The sequence below is a fragment of the Notolepis coatsorum genome, assembly GCF_963971535.1.
Source record: "Notolepis coatsorum genome assembly, chromosome: 18".
Classification (NCBI taxonomy): domain Eukaryota; kingdom Metazoa; phylum Chordata; class Actinopteri; order Aulopiformes; family Paralepididae; genus Notolepis; species Notolepis coatsorum.
In genome coordinates this window covers 20,808,681-20,829,688 of record NC_140182.1, presented here as the reverse complement: position 1 = coordinate 20,829,688, position 21,008 = coordinate 20,808,681, and the positions used below count along the sequence as shown (strand labels likewise).

At 43.0% G+C, this 21,008-nt stretch overlaps 1 protein-coding gene across 2 annotated transcripts in view; it reads right to left on the bottom strand.

Moving 5' to 3' along the window:
- The window catches only part of LOC311245227 (monoacylglycerol lipase ABHD2-like), a 56,833-nt gene extending 51,116 nt beyond the window's left edge, over positions 1-5,717 (bottom strand). The window contains exons 1-3 of one of the 2 annotated variants that reach the window (XM_084335057.1): positions 5,547-5,717; positions 5,070-5,147; positions 2,257-2,487 (exon numbers count right to left, since the gene is read on the bottom strand). In XM_084335057.1, coding sequence (XP_084191183.1) covers positions 2,257-2,477 — 221 coding nt within the window. In that variant the 5' untranslated portion in view covers positions 2,478-2,487; positions 5,070-5,147; positions 5,547-5,717. The remainder of the gene's footprint in view (positions 1-2,256; positions 2,488-5,069; positions 5,148-5,546) is intronic. The other variant, XM_084335058.1, reaches the window with a different exon arrangement.
- Positions 5,718-21,008: the final 15,291 nt, after the last annotated feature.

The following is a 21,008-nucleotide window of genomic DNA, read 5'->3' as shown; positions in this document are numbered from 1 at the left end:
CCGTTATGAGCAGATGGCACGTTCAAGTGGATGCCAGTTGCCATGCTAGATTTGATTACAAAATGTGAGTGAATGAGGCGGCTGGGTGGCGCAGCGGTCTAAGCGCTCGTCACCAACGCGTGAGACATCGGTATCGAATCCGGCTGTCAGCGTTGCCTCCGGCTTGGGCTGGCCGTCATACTGACTCAATTGGCAGAGTCAGCGGGAGGGAAGTCGATGGGTGGTAATCTGGTCATTGTAAACAGCGACTCCTACAGGTCGGTCAGGGCGCCTGCACAGCAAGGACAGGAGATGTCGAGGGTAGTGTGAGCCTCCCACACGTTACACCTCGCCAATGAGAGTCCGCGCTGGCAGGTGAAAAGAAGTGGCTGGCTGACTGCGCATGTATCGGAGGGGACATGCGATAGATTCTTCAACCCTCCCTACGACCGACCAGTGGGGGGCACATGCGAGCAACGATCAAGACAGGGGAGGGGGTAATTGGCACAACTAAATTGGGATGGGAGAAAAACAGAAAAAGGAGAAAAAGTGGATAAATTTTTTTTTTTTTAGTGAATGAGTATCACAATGAAAAGAGAGAGATTGAATATGTGAATGTCCTCTATTTTGCACACGTGTGTCCTAGGGCTGCTCGATTATGGCAAAAGTTATTATTCTGATTGATATTGAAATCACTCACCGATTTGAGAACATAATATTATGACTGAATTTGTTTTACCTTTCTATTTCGACCAAAGGTTGCCTTTCTGTCATATTCTACAAGTTACCAAAGACGATGTTTCATAATAACTGGAAAAACGTGCCACGGCTCCCTCCTCCCTCTCAACACGAGCTGAGACTACCGTTTGGGCTCGAGGGGGGGAGGCGTAGGGCACTGCTGTGGAGGAAGGGTGCGCTGCATTTACAACACAAGGCTAAACGAGAGCAACACAGAATGCAGCACAATAATCATTTTATCTCGATTATCTTGTTTTCATGATCGTGGGAAGCCAAAAATCGTAATTTAAATTTAAACTCGATTAATCGAGGCAACCATGCAAAGTGCCAACCTGCTCATTGCGAGCAGTTAGGGGGTTAAGTGTCTTGCTCAAGGACACTTCAACACGCTGCCGGGGATGAGCCGGAATTGAACCTTCGGATTACTAGACGACCGCTCTACCTCCTGAGCCACTGTCACCTCTGCAGAAACATTTCCTGCACCAATACAATGACATGCGTCACCCTGCTTCACACATGCTACCCAGTGCAACCACAGACTGTCCACTTAAGTGCCTTGCTCCAAGGGCAATTTAGCAGTTGGTAGTGAGGGACATGAGTGTTAATTCATTCACTTCCCCGCCTATATCTTTCCAGATCAAACCGGCGACCGATAAGTAATAAGTAGGGATGTCCGATATTATCGGCCGACCGATATTATCGGCCGATATCGGCAGTAAAATGTGATATCGGAAAATATCGGTATAAAAAAAAAAAAGATTTTTTTTTTTTTTTTTTTACATTTATTTAACCTTTATTTACCCAGGCAAGCAAGTAAGAACCAATTCTTATTTTATTTATTGTCAAAAGTATGCATGTTGGTTTAATTCAACAACAAGAGATATGTAATGTTAATTTTTACTTTTTTAATTATCATATTTTGCACAGATAATGCTTACATTTAGAAAGCCTTTTGAATGCATCCAGTGAAATTATTAATTACCTGAAATTATTCAGTTTTTTGGGGGGGAAACCCTGCATATATCGGTATCGGTTGATATCGGTATCGGTATCGGTATCGGTATCGAAATTAAGAGTTGGACAATATCGGAATATCGGTATCGGTAAAAAAGCCAATATCGAGCATCCCTAGTAATAAGTCTTCTTATTGTGTTGCATGTACAGTAACAGTACACAGTATTTTTCATGCTGGTAACTTTCTATATCTGACCCACCCCTGCCTTTAACTGAGAAGAAAATAAAACCTAGGGGGGGGGAACCTCAAATGTTTGTCCGGTATGGGCTTGGCTAAAGAAATTCTTATTCCACAGTCATAAGATTTGTCAACAAATCTGTAATATTTTTGTTTCCCACATGCAATAATGCAGAATGACTTAAATCAAGTGCTTACCAGAGATATACCTATACAAACAAGAAAACCTAAAAATCTAATTATCGACACTCATTACATCAACAAACAGCAAACAACACACACTCATTGGTCAGAATGGGGCAGGACTTGAACAACAGAATGGGGCAGGACTTGAACACAACACTCACTCTTTGGTCAGAATGGGGCAGGACTTGAGAAGGTAGCGACCGAGTGCCGTGTCCTGGTAGATGATCTCCGGTGCCGAGGTGGGATGCTTCAGGTTGAGACAGCGGACGATGATATAGAGGACGGTAGCCACCGCTGCCAGCTTCACGCCGTCAAACATAGCCGGCATGTCTGGTCCGATGTAGTAGACATTCCCCTCCCCGAGGGTGCTCATGGTGGACATGGGGGAGGACCTATGTTTAGAAGCAATTATCATAGTTTACAGCAGCATGTGTCACATGACGCAGAGAGAGAGAGAGACAAGGCTGTCTTTTTAGCTCATTAGATAACTCGCTTGACAACATCCAATTTGCTGAAATCATGTAAACAAACATTATGTATGGAAGAATAGGAATTAGGAATACTTTAACATTTCACTCTTATCCCAAGTGAATTGCAACAAGTGAAACAGTAGAATACGATCAAACTCAAACAACTCTAGTGACAAAAACAGCATGTAGCCAAAACTATGATTAGCCTAAGGAGGGCAAATTAGGTGCCAAGTCAAATTGCCTGAGAATAAAAGTAGCTAAAATAAAAGTAGCCTACAATAAACAAGTATAAGGACAATTGCCAACAAATTGTTGAAGGGGCACTTCACCAGAAGAACAATGCTGATTTATTTTTAACATAATCTCACGCATATCCCAATACTGTACACAGTTTTACACGTATTTATTTTAGTCTGGCAGGTATGCCAAGGTAATTAGTTTGAATATGTAGTACTAGTAATAGTGATGTGGGCATGAAAGAATAATCCGTATAGCTGTAATTAACACAGCACAAGGGTACAGTGTCCAGAAAAAGAGTGTATATAACATTTGACGTAGAAACTGTACATTGGGGGAGGTTGGGTGGGTGGGGTGGGGTTGGGTGGGTGGGGGCTGTACATTGGAGGTGGGGGGGGGGGGGGGGGGGTTGGGTAGGGGGGGACAGACTGTACATTGGAATACTGACAAAGCCATATGATACTTGGTCATTTACTGTACAACTGGGTTAGGACATTTGTAGGGGCCAGTTTCGAATGGCAGTCTCCCGTAGGTGTTCTTTGAGAGTGCTTTTGAAAGTGGGTAGTGATTCACATTCCTTTACAGCTTTGGGTAGGGCGTTCCACATTGATGTGGCATAATTGCAAAACGTGTTTAGTCCCTTGTTTGAGCCGAATCTGGGTTTAACATGATTTGTGGAGCTCCCTCTGGTGTTGTGATCGTGGTATTCACTGACCTTTGGGAAGTATTTTGACATGTACATGGGTACCTTGGTCGCGTAGTGTATCTTGTAGACCAGGCCCATTGCAAGTTGCTGTACTCTGTCGTCTACTCTAAGCCATCCTAGGTTGTCAAAGTGGGCAGGGGTGAGGTGGGTTCTAGGAGTAAGGTCAAGCAGTAGTCTGACCAGTTTGTTTTGAGATGTTTGTAATTTTGTTTTTAGCGCCTTTGAGGTGCTTTGGTACCATGAGGTGCATGCATAGTCGTAGTACCCTTGAATGAGTGCTCCTGCCAGAGTCTTCAGGGTATTCTTGTTTACCAGAGAGGAGATCCGGTACAAGAATAGAGTTCGTTGGTTGACTTTTTTTTATTACATTGGATGCCATTTTGTCACAGGAAAGATTAGCCCCTAGGATGGAACCCAGGTAGGTAATTTCATCTTTCCTTGTGACAATATTGTCACCCACTGTAAACCGAGAAGCCGTCGGTCTTGCCGAGTTTGTTATTTGAACCGAAGAGAATGGACTCTGTTTTGCCCATGTGTAATGATAGTTTGTTGTCGGCGAGCCATATGCAGATTTTGCCTAGTTCTGAGCCGAGGGCTTTTTCAACCTGTAACTTGTTCTTGTCAGAGACCAGCAGGGCTGAGTCGTCCGCAAACAGGAACAAGTTGTGTTAAGGACAGTTGTCATCTTCAAGCCAACCTGATCAAACAAGTGATTTGGTGGAAAACAGGATGAACTAAAAATGATGTATGAAATATGAGGGAATTCATGATTTTTTTTATCTGCACTGATTCACTGCACTATATGAGCCAAAAAGCGCATTCCTTTTTGCACTTCCAGGGGTTTCACAATTTACCTGACTTTAGTCATTCATTGTGGAGGTAAGGCTTCAAATTTATAGTTTAGTGTGTTTGAGTATTTCCCCCCATTTCCCCATGTTTGGCATACAGGTCAATTTATCATACCTTTCATGTACACTGCATGAAATCGATTGCTGTGCCATAACTGGTCAAAATGGGAGGAAATATTCAAACACACTATAAGAATGATAAATTTGAAGCCTTCACTCCAAGATGGATGCCTAACATCAGAGGATTCATGAATTTTCTGAAAAATATCTGGAGGTCCAAATAAAGTGCTTTTTAAAAATCATACAATGTAACATTAAAACAAAGGGTCAATTTTGACAATCCCAAGGTATTTGCTCCAGGATGCGAGCATAAAAAATAACATGCATGACTTTTGTGGGAAAATGGCTGAGTCAGAAAATATATATGAAAGGAAATCAATGGAGGACAGAATCCGGAAACATCTAACTATTTGTGACTCATGGTGACAGGAAGTGTCCGTGGCGTGGTGGATGTTATTTACACTTTTGCTAAACAAAACACCCCCAAACATCCAAACAACTATTTACAAAAGGGCGGAATACGTCCTCAATACAATGGTTAACTGTCCAACTAAATGATGCGTGTAAAACAGAGTTTGGGAGATCCATGTGTGAGATCATGTACAAAATAAATCTAAATGAGGAAGCCTGAGGCGACAGTAGCTTCTACGCACCTTAGGATGTCAGAGTTTCAACAAGAGCTAAAACTTCCCCCTCCTTGGTAAAGTTTCGAGCCGAAGTAAATCTCACTGCTGGGATAGAGAGAGAGAACAAGTTAGACCTACTTTTGATCTGGAGACACATAGCCATTCTCTAAAAAACATTCAAAACAATTTAAAAGCGACGACTTTGTTGCTTGTCGAAATCTCATGTCAGCTGTCAATTCATACAACGCTATATTATTATAGCCGCAAATGCCGCGAGGTGAAATCATAATGTCATCAGCTGGTCAAGCTTCGAAGTGAACAATAGAATGCAACTAAAAAATTATGTCGCGCGGCTACAATGTTTCAATAAAAGTATGAAACTCGAATGACCCAATGTAGGTTACCATTAGAAAGTCAGTCCACACTGTCTAACAACTTATTTCATCGTGTACATGTAACTATCAACAAAAAATAAATAAAATCTGATTAGCATTTACGGCTTACCATATTTTGACCGTTGGCTATAATATCCTGGATGTCAAAACGACCCGTACTAAAAATCCGTCACTTGTTGGACAGGAGTTGCTGTCTGCGTTGACTGTCTGTTGTTTACATCTGCAGAGTGAGTCATGAGCTACAACACCCAACAGAGGAGTAGGGTATATCTGCAGAGCTGCACAGACACACAGCAACTGAAGCTGGACTGGACTGGACTTCCTACAAGAGGAGCTCCCTTCACTTTCCACGACACTCTTTTCATTGGACTAGCTGCTTCCTTACGTCAGGCTGTCGCTGTCAGACGTAACTCACATTTATCTGACGCTGCGCATCCAACATCGCGTTTATTAAATCCGAGGTTGTAACAGCTGCTGGACCAAAATTGTATGTGTATACACACACAGTCAGTAGGCCTACACATAAGCCAGACTGCTAATATTATCATCCATCGTCAAATTTGATCACTGAAAGTTGCCTACTCTCATGTTTCAGGTCCAACATATTCTAACTGGATGAACATTGTCATTAGCTGTAATTCATTGGTATGTTTGTGTTAAAATAAGTGTCAAATAGCTCTACATTCTGACAGCCATCGCGGATATAGAGTTTTTGGTTAGTAACATGATGGGTCTTCCAGTCCCAACGCTCTGCAGTAAACAAAAACAATTTCCTTCCCACTTATAATCCAATCAGGAGAGAGAACCCTATATATTTTCACTTATTTCAAGAAATCTTGCCAAGCCAAAATTAGTTTACTGCACTGGTAGATTATTTTATTTGTTTCAAGGACACATTATTTCTTATTTTTGTCAGACAAGGCAGTGTGGAGTTCTCTCTCTTGATTGGATAAAGTGGGAACGGGATACCAGAGACCCATATTACTGACCAGACAATCTGTGTATCAGTGATGGCTGTCGGAGTGGCTTTCGGAGTATAGCGCACTTGTTTTAACTAACAACAAAACAACAAACAACAATGATAACAAACTATCATTACACCTGGGTAAAACAGAGTCCATTCTCTTTGGATCAAATAACAAACTCAGCAAGGCCAACGGCTTCTCTGTTACAGTGGGTGACAATATTGTCACAAGGAAAGATGAAATTACCTACCTGGGTTCCATCCTAGAGGCAAATCTTTCCTGTGACAAAATGGCAACCAATGTAATCAAAAAAGTGAACCAACGAACAAGATTCTTGTACCGGATCTCTCTCTGGTAAACAAGAATACCCTGAAGACTCTGGCAGGAGCACTCATTCAAGGGTAGTACGACTATGCTTGCACCTCATGGTACCAAAGCACCTCAAAGGCCCTAAAAACAAGACTACAAACATCACAAAACAAACTGGTCAGACTACTGCTTGACCTTACTCCTAAACCCCACCTCACCCCTGCCCATTTTGACAACCTAGGATGGAGTAGACGACAGGGTTGGGAGGGGTGGGTGGGGGAAACTGTACAACTGTACACTACAAGCAAAACTGTACATTGGAATATTGACGAAACCATACTTGGTTCCAAGAGGAGGGTCTTGTGTATTCTTGGGTTAGGTAATTTACTGTACATTGGAGGGGGTTGGGTTAGGCCATTTACAGGGGCCAGTTTCGAATTGCAGTCTCCCGTAGGTGTTCTTTGAGAGTGGTTTTGAAAGTGGGTAGTGAATCGTGATTCACATTCCTTTACAGCTTTGGGTAGGGCGTTCCACATTGATGTGGCATAATTGCGAAACGTGTTTAGTCCCTTGTTTAAGCCGAATCTGGGTTTAACATGATTTGTGGAGCTCCCTCTGGTGTTGTGATCGTGGTATTCACTGACCTTTGGGAAGTATTTTGACATGTACATGGGTACCTTAGTCGTGTAGTGTATCTTGTAGACCAGGCCCATTGCAAGTTGCTGTACTCTGTCGTCTACTCTAAGCCATCCTAGGTTGTCAAAGTGGGCAGGGGTGAGGTGGGTTCTAGGAGTAAGGTCAAGCACTGTATACTGTATAATAACACACTGTGCCTGAGTCCGTGCAGAGCTTAGGAGTTAGTCAAACAGGTCTAACAGTTCTCGAGTTCTCCAGCTGTTAGTTCTCCAGCCGTTGGCTACTGGCATGAAGGCTTGACTGAGGCAATGTGTGGTGTGTCGCAGGGATGCATCTGTGGCAGAATGTGCTCCTTCTCTTGGCTAACTCCTCGTAGGGAAGGGTTCTCCAGGATAGCAACCAGCTTCTTTCTCATCCTCCTCTCCGCAACCACCTCTAGTTTGTCCAGTTATTGTCTCTTATGTTGATGTAGCCCCCCCCCCCAGCATACCATGGCAAAAAAGAGGATGCTGGCTACTACAGACTGGTAACACAACTACAGCAGCCGTTGAAGGACGTTGAAGGACCCGAGTCTCCTCAGGAAGGACAGCCTGCTCGGTCCCTTCCTTCCTGTATGGGGGCCTCTGTGTTGTCCGACCAGTCCAGTTTATTGTTAAATTGTACTCCCGGGAACTTGTAGGTCTCCACCATCTCCACCTCCTCCCCCCGTATGGGGATGGGAGTTAGGGGCCTCTTCTTGCACCGTCTGTAGTCCACCACCAGCACCCCAGAGGAGGTGAACTTCTGTGTGATCTCCAGGTCGCTATGCTTTCTTTTCTTTCATTCATTTACACATATAAAAACAATTACATATAATACAATATAATCCACAAAGAAATGTGAAGGAGAATTGCCTAAAAACCCTCTAGGGGCTGGTATGTGGCATTCTCCAAGAAGCAAAATTATAGACAGATTACATCAATATAAAATCCCCCTGGTTTCTGCAGACTCTATTATGGGCTGGAGTTTGGTCTGATGAATACTACCCCAAACTAAATTACAGTAATTGATATATGGGTACCGTAAACCATAGAGTGATATAACATAGTGGCAACCTCAGTGCTCATCAAGTGATGTGTTTTTCCAAGAATACCAATACTCTTGGCCATTTTTATAGTTATGGCCATGATATGAGGTTTCCATGATAAGAATTCATCAAGCAGAACACCAAGGAATCGTGTAGAACACACCCTAGTTATAAGGATTAGATTAAGATTAAACTGGACTTTGAAGAAGTCTTTATTCAGTGCACACATTGACAATGTAGTCATGCAGTGACACACACATGCGACGGGCGGCACACAGATACACACACATGCAATTTTTTCTTTTGGGGCGCAGATGAAATGTTCCTCTGCGTTTGACCCATCCGGTCATCCTTATGGCTGCTTTTTTATATATAGCGCTTTTATCCAAAGCGCTTTACAATTTGTTACTCACATTTTACCCATTCACTCACACATTCACTCACACGTTCACACACCGATGGCGGAGGCAACCATGCAAGGTGCCAACCTGCTCATCGGGAGCATTTAGGGGTTAAGTGTCTTGCTCAAGGACACATCGACACGCTGCCTGGGAGGAGCGGGAATCGAACCGGGAACCTCCGGATTGCCAGACGACTGCTCTACCTCCCGAGCCACTGTCGCCCCTTATCCCCCAAAGGCAGCCGGGAGCAGACATGGGCCGCGGCGTGGGGCCGCACCCGGGGACCAATCCAAGTGCTCCTGTCAGTCTTCGTCAGGGACGCGACAGCGTTAGCGATCTGTTCTGCATGTTTTTCCATTGGGTTTATCTCATCGGGAAGGGAAACCCTTGCGAGCACGGGGGAGAACATGCAACCTCCACACAGAAAGGCCCGGGGGATACCCCACCTGGGTAACTGGCAACGCGGCAACCTGGTCCCCAAGTGGGAATTGAACCCTGGACCTTCTAGCAGTGTTAACCACTACACCACCGTGCCATCGATCACAACTTTAGACGAGGAGTTAAATATTTGATTTGAGACCAAAACTAATAAAAAAAAATGTATTATGTTTAGTGATAATTTGTTGCATTTAAAACCGCTTAAGCCAGAGCGGTCCGGAACCGGACTGACAATAATTCCACGCCATAAATAGATTAATACAGTCCGTATTAATATTAAAACACTTTCAGAGCCCTTGCTTAACCTTGATTTACCCGTTGAATGCCACCATCCACTTCAATGTTAGCGTTAAAAACGCCTAATCTATGTTTTAAATTATGGCTATGTGTCTAATCTGCCCATCGCTTTATCAATGACTCGTTTGCAGTCAACATTGTCGAAGCAGATTTTTTTTTTATCGGTTCATTTTCGTTTTATAGCATTTTGAAAAGCCCTCGTTTTCAAGGAAAATATAAAGATTCCATGATAAAAGACATTTACTGGAATATTCTAGAATACACAAAAACGTTGTAATTTTTCGGCCTATTTATGAATCGTTTTCAAATAAACGCTAGATTATCGATAGTATAATTATGTGTACGTATGCAAGCTAGTTGAAAAATCGATTCTCTTATTTCCTCATCAGCGATCGCGCACACACACACACACACACACACACACACACACACACACACACACACAGGGCAAACGCTGAGATCTCAGCGAATACAACTCTGATTATCCCAAGACTGGTAAAATAGATTCCTTACCTCAGATCAGATGTTCTCCAAAAAGATCATTCCAATTCCTGATCGCCATTCCAAATATCGATCACGCTTATTGATTGAGTATTGGCTGCTGTGTATATATATTCCAGGCTGATTCCCGTCCCGCGATGACTTCCATGTTGATCAGACTTCTTGCCAGCACAAGGAACCAGCTGGCTCCGCCTCTACATATCTACAGATCCCAGGTCAGTCTAAGCGACTGACCTGCAGTTACACATGGATAGACGATAGGGGGCGCTTTTTTCCATTCTGAGCTCCTGTAGAGGCTGGTGTACCAACGGGAGACTCGGTTGATGAAATATGATTTCAGATCGCTAATAAAACAATAAAACGATATTTGTCGTCGTGGGCACTCAACGGGGGGGGCTGATAAAACGAGATATGTCGTCCGTGGCACTGAAAGGGATGTAGCGTTTTTTTTTTTCAAATGTAGCCAAGAGTAAAGTAAAGACCCTAACTGTTACGAATGGGATAACGTGTTGGACCCAGGAGGTGCAGTGCAGAATCAGAGGAGACGGGATGCAGGTGATTTTCAAACAAAACAATACTCTTTATTTCGAGTAGCTGAGTAAACACTCATATAAGGAAACAAACAAAAGGGGAGAAAACGTAGTCTCCAAAAACTGTTTCAATGAAAATAGCACCAAACAAGCAGTAGCAATACATAGTCGCGGTCGGGAGAAACTAAACTTTCCATAATACGTTAAACACTGCAAAATAGGAATGACACGCCAATATAAGTAAATATATTTCCTACTTATCTCCCTTGATAAGGTTTAACATGAATGCATACTTACTCACGCCATGGTTCAGTGAACAACTGACACTGAGGTAAAATACAGCAGAAGTGTTTTACGAAGAAGACAAGAAGATAAGAAGACACGACTAATACACACACTAACAATTACCGTAATTAAGGCAGATAGACATAGATGTACCCACCAGGGAATATAGAGCAAACCCCCAACGTTACACCTAACCCTATCAAACCAGCAGTCAAAGTGTATATTTTTCAGCACTATACGTTTGTTTACCAATGACTTTAAGTGTTATATGAATACATATGAGTTTATAGAAATCTAAGCGCATTGAGTCAGAAACCGGCGGATATTGACGCGCGGAAATGGCGCAGCCAAAAGTGAAAAAAGTTATGTGAGAAAAAGGGCTTTTAAATATGTTGCTCCTTCATCCTGGAACAATGAATGAATTAATGACTTTATTTGACAATATATAAAATAACACGTGGCAGAAGCACAGTCTGGAAATACTGCCAAGGATGGACACAAAACAGCTCAGAGCTTATTTCCATTGTGGTCCTTGTAGGGGGGGGGGGATGAGATGCTTACATGCATCATACAGACATGATGAATTGAAAATGGGGGACCCTGATTTAAACAAGACGAAAGTCTTTCTCTGGTCTGCATCCCCTTAACAATTGTATGTATTGAGCTGTACTGTATTGTACCCATTCTGCAATCTATTAATAAAGTTTTCAATCAATCAATCAATCAATCAATGATATCACAACACATCACATATACATAACATAGACGCATAAAAACATGTAACGGTGCCTTTAGCTGAGTATCTTGGTTAATTATAGTCCCTTTTGAGCCATGTCATTAGGCTGGACTTGAATCTAACTGAGCACTGTTTACTATTTTCAGGTCACTGGGCACTTGGGCAGACTGTTCCAAAAGACAGCTGCAGAATATAAAAATGACTCCTTCCCCATACAACTCCTGAATCTGACTGGCACAAAGTCAGTTGAGCTACGCCTAGTTGAATATGCATGGGTGTCCCTGATACGGTTGAAGTAGTCGTTGAAGTACAGTGGCACTACCCCGTGCACGATTCAGTGAACTAGGCACATCCCTGTTTGGTTGACTCTGTCTTCCACCTTTAGCCATCTCATGTTCTCAAAATGTGGAAAAACAAGCTACAGGAGGACCTAAAATTGCCAGGACTGGTCACCCTCTGAGAATTTAAAACCATCTTAAAAACCTGTGTATTCAGTTCCCTCGGACAGTGCAACTGTGTTTGATAACTTGCCTGAAATTGGATCTTGCTGTGAATGTTTTATCTGTATTTTATTGTGATGTCCTTTTTTATGTTTAACATTTCTGCTGCCTTGCATGGCCAGATCGCCCTTGAAAAAGAGATTTTAATCTCAAAGATGCTTATCTGGTTAAATAAAGGATTTGATTGATTGATTGATTGATTGAGTGTAGTCTTTTGAAAGAATAGACCCAGGGCTTTCAATGGGCTTTCGAATTTCATAAACTACACTACTTCTTCACCATAGCCTTTTAATACACTCCGCTGTTGATTGTACTGTAGAACTATTTTACTCTGTCCATTCTATTTTATTGCACTTCTATTTTACTTAACTTTTTATTGCATTATTTTAATTCTACTATTTTATTGCACTGCACTATTTTACTCTGTCTATTGCTTTTTATTACAGATTCAAGGCTGTCAGGTATATTAAACTGTGTGGGTATCAAACAAGAAAGACTGTCAGGCTTTAAAACTGTGGACCCAGGCCTAGAACTGCGCCCTGAGAGGGGGAACTTTGCCCTGAGGGGGAGTTTTTTTCCCGAAGGGTCAAAGTGGGTATCAAACAGGAGGGAAGACTGTCCGGTTTTAAACTGTGGATGCCAAACAGAGAAGGTAAAGACGATTTTAAACTGTTAAACAGTAATCCAGAACTATTTTATTGCACTGTAAAAAAAAAATGATTTTATATGTCTGCGTGTTATGTGCTCATTTCATGTCTATTCTATTCTACTACTTATTGCACTATTCTACTCTGTCTATTCTATTTTACTCTTTTTATTATTGTCTTTAAAACTGAATCAAACCATAAATAATGTGGCCTGTTGGGATGTTAGATACTGCAGTTTCTGTATGAAAGATGCTATACAAATAAACTTTTATTATTATTATTATTACCCAGCTGAGCTCACATCAGCCCCTGTCAAACTTGGAGCCATCTGACGTGAAATAATCTTTCAACGTTATTTTTCATGATTATGTCTCACGGGTCGAACAAACCTGAACATTATTGCCATAAAATAGAACGTAGTTCGTTTATTTACCTTTCTGTGAACGTCTAGAAGAAAAAAACGCATTGCAATCTGATGAAAAATTACAAATGCCAAAAGTAACTGTACTTACAGTAGATTTCATTCACGGTTTTTGCTGCCCTGTCAGGGGTGCCTGGTGGTATTAAATCCAGTTTGAACTCTGCCATTGAAAAGATGAGATTTGGCCTGATCCATAGATATATGACTTGGCCATAATAAGGTAATTTATAGGCCTGATATTCTATATTCTATATTCATGTATCCGGATGGCAAAATTCTGTACTGTATCTACAAAAAACCCTGTAAATCATCTGCCTTTTATTCATTTGCTTAGATCTTTTGTACACTTTATTTCAAGAAGGCGCTGAATGAGCTCAGTGACAATTATACCGTCAAAGATCAAATAAAAAAAGTATATTCTCCTTTGGTTCATTACAATTTACTCAAGCATAGTAACAGACACAATATTTCTGACACTGGAATGCATTCCCCCGAGGTCCATAGATGTCCCTAGATACCAGGAACATGCAAATGAGACTTGTAGAAGTGGAGCAATCTTCTTTATGTACTTTTAGGCACATTTTCTGAAAATATGGCTAGGGCTTAAGAAGAGGTTAAACCAAATTGATAGTTTGTTCTTCATTTAAGACCCCAATGATGGTGTAGGAGCCATTATGATGGTGGCATATTATTTATTATTTGTAATATTTTTATTATTGGACACCTGGTGGCGGGCTTTAGATTAGACAGCACTGGATTATGTATTTAGGGGGTCACAGGTGCAGTGATTAGGGAGAACACAGGTAGTGAGGAGCCACACCGTTCTTACCAGCAGCTCAGCAGCCCAGCAGTCCAGACAGAGATATCAATAACAGAGAATCACTACAGAACCCACACTGGCATTATAAATGGAATGTACAACTGCAACTTCAAGCAATAAATACACCTAAACCTGGAATCATGACTGGACATCCATCTGTGTTTGTTGCTGTGTCTACTGTGTAGGATCACTCCCATACCCTACCTGTGAACGTGCAAGGTAAAACAGGACATTGGAACATGAACATTTTATCATGGAGAGATACCCTGTCGGCCCCCCACCCCTACAGACGTATGTTCCCCAGGGCTTGGTCCTTGGACCCTCTTCTTCTCTCTCTACACCAAATATCTGGGTAACTTGATCACGTCTCATGCCTTCTCATATCACTGCTATGCCGATGACACTCAACTCTTCCTCTCCTTTCCTCCCTCAGATATCCAAGTCTCTGACGGCCTGTCTGTCCGACATTTCCGCCTGGATGATGACCAACCACCTCAAACTGAATACCTTAAAAGGAATATCTTATCTTATCTTAAGACTGTAGCACCCAAGTTCAACACTGTTACTTAGCTGAAAGAGTTGTACCCTTCCTGCTGACCTGTTGTACATAACTTGTAAGTCGTTTTGGATAAAAGCGTCAGCTAAATTACTAAATGTAATGCAAATTATGAAAATCTTTTACATAGTAAGTAAACATTTTTTTAATAATAATAAATAAAAAACACCCATGGAACAAAGAAAGTAAAATATCTCCCATGGAACAAAGAAAGTAAAAGATTTATCATGGAACAAAACAGTTAAAGAGCTCACATGGAACAAAGAAAGTAAAATAAACAAAAAGGAACAGTTCTTTCCTACATATGTTTGTACTGTGACGAATCCGGTGAGGACCAGACTCGTCATGGTTAAAATACAAACAAATCCAAAGGTCCACACAAGAGCAATATCAATCAATAAGAATATTTATTGAATTAAGGCAAAAATCCAGTTTGATAAGCAAGAGAATGGTCATAGACAGTCCGGTGGTCAAAAACACAAAACAGGCTTGCCGACAGAAAAAGGGATTGTTCAATACTCAGGGTAGTCGTCCGGTCCAGGGTCAGTACACAAGGGAGAATCTCAGCCAGTCCAGGGTCCAGTACACAAAGAACACCTACTCGCTTTCCTCTCACCTCTCACTACCTCTCACCATCACAACTCTGAATACTCAATCTCTCTCTTTCTCAACAACACAACTCCAACTCCTTACTCCGCTCTAATCAGCTAGTGGGTGTGTCAGGCATGTGTGCGTGTGAGGTGTGTGTGCCTAGTGCTGCGCATGTGTGTGTTCCATCAGTACTAATCAGCTACCTAACTGCCTTGACTCCGTCCATGACAGATATCTGCGGGGAGCTGGGAAATAAGGAAACGCTGTAATCACGCCCGTTCCTCGCTCCACGCTCCAATCGGCCGAGCTGTCTTTCCCCGCTCACCGTATCCCGGCCACCTCGCCTTCAGACGTGACGCGTCAGCAGTGTTTCGTTTTGTCTCCCTTGTGTTGTATCTATGTGCGTTTGGTCTTGTCATGTTTTGTATATTTACCCTGTTATGTTTTCTGTTTAGTCATTACCCCAGCTGTGTATCATTCACTAATCATCCTCATGTCTCTAATTAGTCTTTGTACTTAAGTGTTGTCGGCCCAGCAGTCTTTGCTGGGTCATTACTTTTGTTTGCTGTTCACCGTCGTGAGTACTCTGTGTAGTTGCGATTATATCGTTTTTGAGACCACGGTCTCTCTTTTCCTAGTTTCAAAGTGTTTCTTTTTATATTATGCTCTGTATCACAATAAAGTGCACGTTATTGTGAAAGAGCCAACCACGCATTCCGCCTCCTGTCAATTCTCTCTCCGTGTCTCTGCTGCAATTGGGTTCCACATACCACCATGCCAACTAAACGTTCCACTTGTAACAGTCTTGTGTTCCTCCTGTCTGTGTTTATAAGTGTGATCTAATCTAGTGTTGTTCAATGTGGGTATTTGTATTTCGGTCTAGTCAGGTATTGTGTTAGTTCTACCTTCCACCCCAGCTGTCACTCGTTATTAATCAGCCTCTGTATATATGCCTGTGTCCCTTGTATTTGGTGTGGTGTCATTTCGTTTCCTGCCTTGCTCTTGGTGTTTGTTTCTCCCCGATGGTCTGTTCCTGAGTTCTTGTTTATCGTGACGCTCCCTATGTATTCCGTTCACTCGCCTGGTAACGTTTGCACATATGTTACTTTTCCAGCTTAGCTGTGTTTATGTTTTCGTTTGTTTTCTAGCCTTCTCAGTTTAGTGTCGCTATTGTTTGTTTTTGCCTTCTTTAATTCAAGTGTCTCTACTGCGAGTATTGACATGTTTTTGTTTTTATTAGCGATTTGAATTCATATTTCATCAATCGAGCCTCACGCTAGTGCTGCAGACTCTCTCTGAGCTCCATTGAGAAAATACCGCCCCCTATTGTCTCTCCTTGTGTAACTGCACCCCATTGGATTAGACCAGGGGTCTCAAACTCAATTTACCTGGGGGCCGCTGGAGGTAGAGTCTGGGTGAGGCTGGGCCGCATCAAATATTCCATAAAAAAAGGGTTTCAAGTATTCAAAAAAAAGTACAACTGATCCAATCTTCTCAATCTTTAGCAATAACATTTCAGAACATGAACAGTTCTTCAGAACATGAATGGTTCTTCAGAACATAGGCTTCTCACAGTGGTGTCAGTGGACTCATCCACAGCTATGGAAATGCACTGTGCATTTCTTTTTAATTCTATCACAAAGCTGTTTAATCAAATCACCAGCCAGTATTTCAGTTATTCTGGTTGCTGTGCGATCTGAGGGGGATTTGCTTTTGTTTGCCTTCAAACATGGTCTCCATCACTTCAGTCATACATTATTTTCAAATTGCCACCCTTCACAAGAGCTACCGTTTCTTGGCATATAGTCACATTGGTTTGGTGCTGGGACTCAGGATGAACGCATATTTTTCAGTCCATTCACCTTTGAATTGCAGTCGACTTTTCTTTTACTGACCATCTTTGAAAATGCCATATTTTTCTGCTGGCTGCCCGCTGTCAACTCTGCTCTGACTCGGACCGTTTAAGACCCGCCCTACTCTGCATCTGATTCCCAGACTGTGGGTGAGGGGGAAAAACACTGATGGGACGCTGAATGTGATTGGACCAGACCCGTACACAGACACAGACAGACAGTGGCAGTGCAGCCGGACATGCAGAGCACTGCTCGCAGAGGAGATAGCGAGGATGCATTTGCTTCCACTTTACTTGATATCACTCCGGAATCACGTTTCAACCAAGTCACTAACGTAACGTTGCTGTCATGAGCCTGCGCTATGGTAGCCTACAAGTGATCAAATAAATAAAACGTCCAACTCTCGCGCAACGACTCGGCAAACAGTTGCGCGTGGGCCGCATTAACACTAAACTTTGATGTCAAGTGGGGGGGGGGGCGTTTCCTCATTTTACTTATCCGGCAAGTCATCTGAAGAGACCGAAGTGATTGCCGAGCCGGAAAACAACGTGGAATACATATTTACAGTACCCAGTGCTGAATCAATAAACGCGATCGATATTTGGAATGGCGATCAGGAATTGAACTAATCTTTTTGGAGAACATCTGATCTGAGGTAAGCAATTTATTTTACCAGTCTTGGGGTAATCGGATCTGTTTTCACCTATATATCAGTGTTTGCCCCCCCTGTGTGTGTGTGTGTGTGTGTGTGTGTGTGTGTGTGTGCTGATCAGGAAATGAGAAAATATATTTTTCAGCCCGCTTCTCTAGCGTGCATAAGTACACATATACTATCGATAATCTAGAGTTTATTTGAAAACGATTAATAAATAGGCCGAAAAATGACAACGTTTTTTGTGTATTCCAGAATATTCCAGTAAATGCTGTTTATCACGGAATCTATATATTTTCCTGAAATGTTGACTGCAAACAAGTCATTGATAAGCGACGGGCAGATTAGACACATAGCCATAATTTAAGACATAGATTATGCGTTTAGAGCGCTATCATTGAAGTGGGTGGTGGCATTCAACGGGGGTAATGCGCACCGCATTGCTGGTAATCAAAGTGTTCTTCTCAAAATATGGTGTTCCTTTTATTTTCAGAAACATGTAGAGCGATAATATATGCAGCAAGAAATAACATAAAGATAGCCAGGCTACAACTGAGAGTAATAAAGGAAGGATAGCGACTTCTCAACCGTAAGAATAAATAACAAAACTAAATAATAACACCGGGCCAGATATCCCACTTCTGCCCGTGGACGACTGCTTCCAGTAACACTGTTGAAGAACCGACACAGAGAGGCGAACAGAGGATTACTATAAAAGGCAAGAACACCCAGCAGACATCAATCAGTAATCAGTGACACAACACACACAGGTGACAACAATCAGAGAAAAGTGCAGACAGGGTGAAGTGCTCCAGGATGGCAGTATAGGGCTTCCATTCCTGTGAGAGGATAGAAAGCACAAACGTTACAACATGTTATTAGGCAATTTTTTTTTAAATTGTTTACTGTTTTGGGTAAATTGGGTGCATACATGTGATTGTTCTGAATAATAAACAAATGTTGTACTCCACAATTCTCCACAAAGTTTCATTATTATTCAAATAAAACCATATATATGATGGAATAAGGGACACATAAGGTGTAAGAAAAGCTAAGTATTGTTAATATTATATTATTATTATATATTATATTATTATTTACATTATTAACACTTTGCAATAGCTATGTATAATATGATGGCTGTACAGTCCACCCATAATTGTTATTTAAGTGCTTGAGCTCTACCAATACAAGTACCTGAAGGTTTTTTTTTTGATCCACTTTTTCTCCCATTTCTATATTTCCCCCCATCCCAATTTCGTATCATCCAATTCAACCCTCCCCTGTCACGAACGCTGTTTCTTGCCTCCCACAAGCCGGCTGCAATGTGGACTAAGTCATACATAGCACAAGTCCCCTCCGGTACTTGAGGTAACAGCAGTCGCATCTTTTCACCTGCGCAGCTCGATCTCTCAGTGGCGAGGAGTAACGCGTGGGAGGCTCACGCTGCCCCCGACACTTCCTGATTCTACTGCGCAGGCGCACCAACCGACCTGTAGGAGTCGCTGTCCACAACGCCCGATCCCCACCCATCAGTTTCCCACCCCCTAATACGGCCAATGTGTATTAGTATGAACGACCAGCTAAACTGAAAGCAATGTGTAGCGCTGGGCTCGAACAGGCGAGCCCAGCGTCTCCGCATGCGTGGCAAGCGCCTTGCCCACTACGCCACGTAGCCGCCCACAAGTACCTGAAGGTTAAACATGTAATTTACCTGATATACATTTTTTTTAAGGCAAAAAAAACATGATTTCTTTCCCAAAGGTTAGCACATTGAAAAGTCACCAATAGCCAGGAATGACCCAGCTAGCTTATCGCGCTGGAAGGATGAGGAGGCGTTCGTTGTATTTGAACCAAACAAGGGCAGGTTTATTCCCTATGTGAACAGCTCAAGTTCAAGTTTTGTTTTATTTGTCACATATAAGGTACATGTACATTACACTGAAATGCTTGGTTCTGTATTGTGCTTCATAGAGTAAAAAGTATAAAGACCGGTGCCCCATAGATGCTGAGGGGGCTGTAGTTTGCCCCAGACCTCCTAAAATCCACAATTGTTACGGTTTCCCGAAGGGGTGCATGTTCTCTCGAACTCGTGTTCCCCGGACATGGAACACCTTTCTATCCTGTGCCGTCCGTTTCACCTCCCGAGGGAGTTCACCGCGGTCATCATGACCGCCGTATATATTCCCCCACACGCGAATACGGGCAAAACGCTGGGAGAACTACACGATCACCTCAACAGACACCAGATCAAACATCCAGACGCAGCGATGGTAGTGGCCGGCGATTTCAACCAGGCAAACCTGAAGAAAGTGATGCCGTCCTTTTTTCAGCACATCGCTTGCTCCACCAGAGGGAAGAACACACTCGACCACTGTTATTCCCCGTTCAGAGCCGGCTACAAGGCAGTAGCCGCTCCGCCATTAACGGGGTCCTCAAGCTCGAGCGACCACGACTCCATCTTGCTATTTCCGGCATATCAACAAAGATCACGTGACGCCGTCGTGTCACGTGAGACAAAGAAGTGGACCGACGAATCAGAGGCCACGCTCCAGGACGTGCTTACAGATACGGATTGGGATATGTTCAAAGGAAGCGCCAGTGACGTCAGCGAGCTCGCAGACACAGTGGTGAGCTACATAACAACAATAGCTGATGGTATTGTCCTCAGGAAAACGGTGCGGGTTTTCCCAAACCAGAAACCGTGGGTGGACAGCACTATTAGAGCAGCTCTGAACTCTCGCACCACCGCCTACAACCTGGGTAGAGAGTCAGGAAACATGGAGGAGTATAAGGCTTCAGTCTATACTCTACGCAAGGCTGTTAAACTTGCTAAGAGGACATATGCTGACAAACTGGAGACACAAATGTCACAAAACGACACAAGAGGATTATGGCAGGGACTGAAGACAATAACTGACTATAAAGTCAGCGCCCCCTCAATGGGGAGCGACGACGCCTCCCTCGCGGACAAGCTCAACACCTTCTACGCTCGGTTTGGTGTAGACAGTGGCGCTGCTGGCTCTCCGGCTAGTGACGTCACTGGCGCGCCGGCTGTTGTGGAGGGGGGGGGGGCAACCGCGGGGGGGCGGGGACGCTCTCTCGTTGTCGGAACACAGTGTGAGAAGAGCATTTATGCAGGTGAACACCAGGAAGGCTGCTGGCCCAGATGGCATAACAGGACGCATACTCAAGTCCTGTGCCAACCAGCTGGCCCCAGTGTTCACCGCCATATTTAATCAATCCCTGGCGGAGTCAGTGGTCCCTGCCTGCTTCAAGATGTCTACCATCATCCCTGTACCGAAGAAACCCTCCCCAACATGTCCAAATGACTACAGACCGGTGGCACTCACCTCTGTGGTCATGA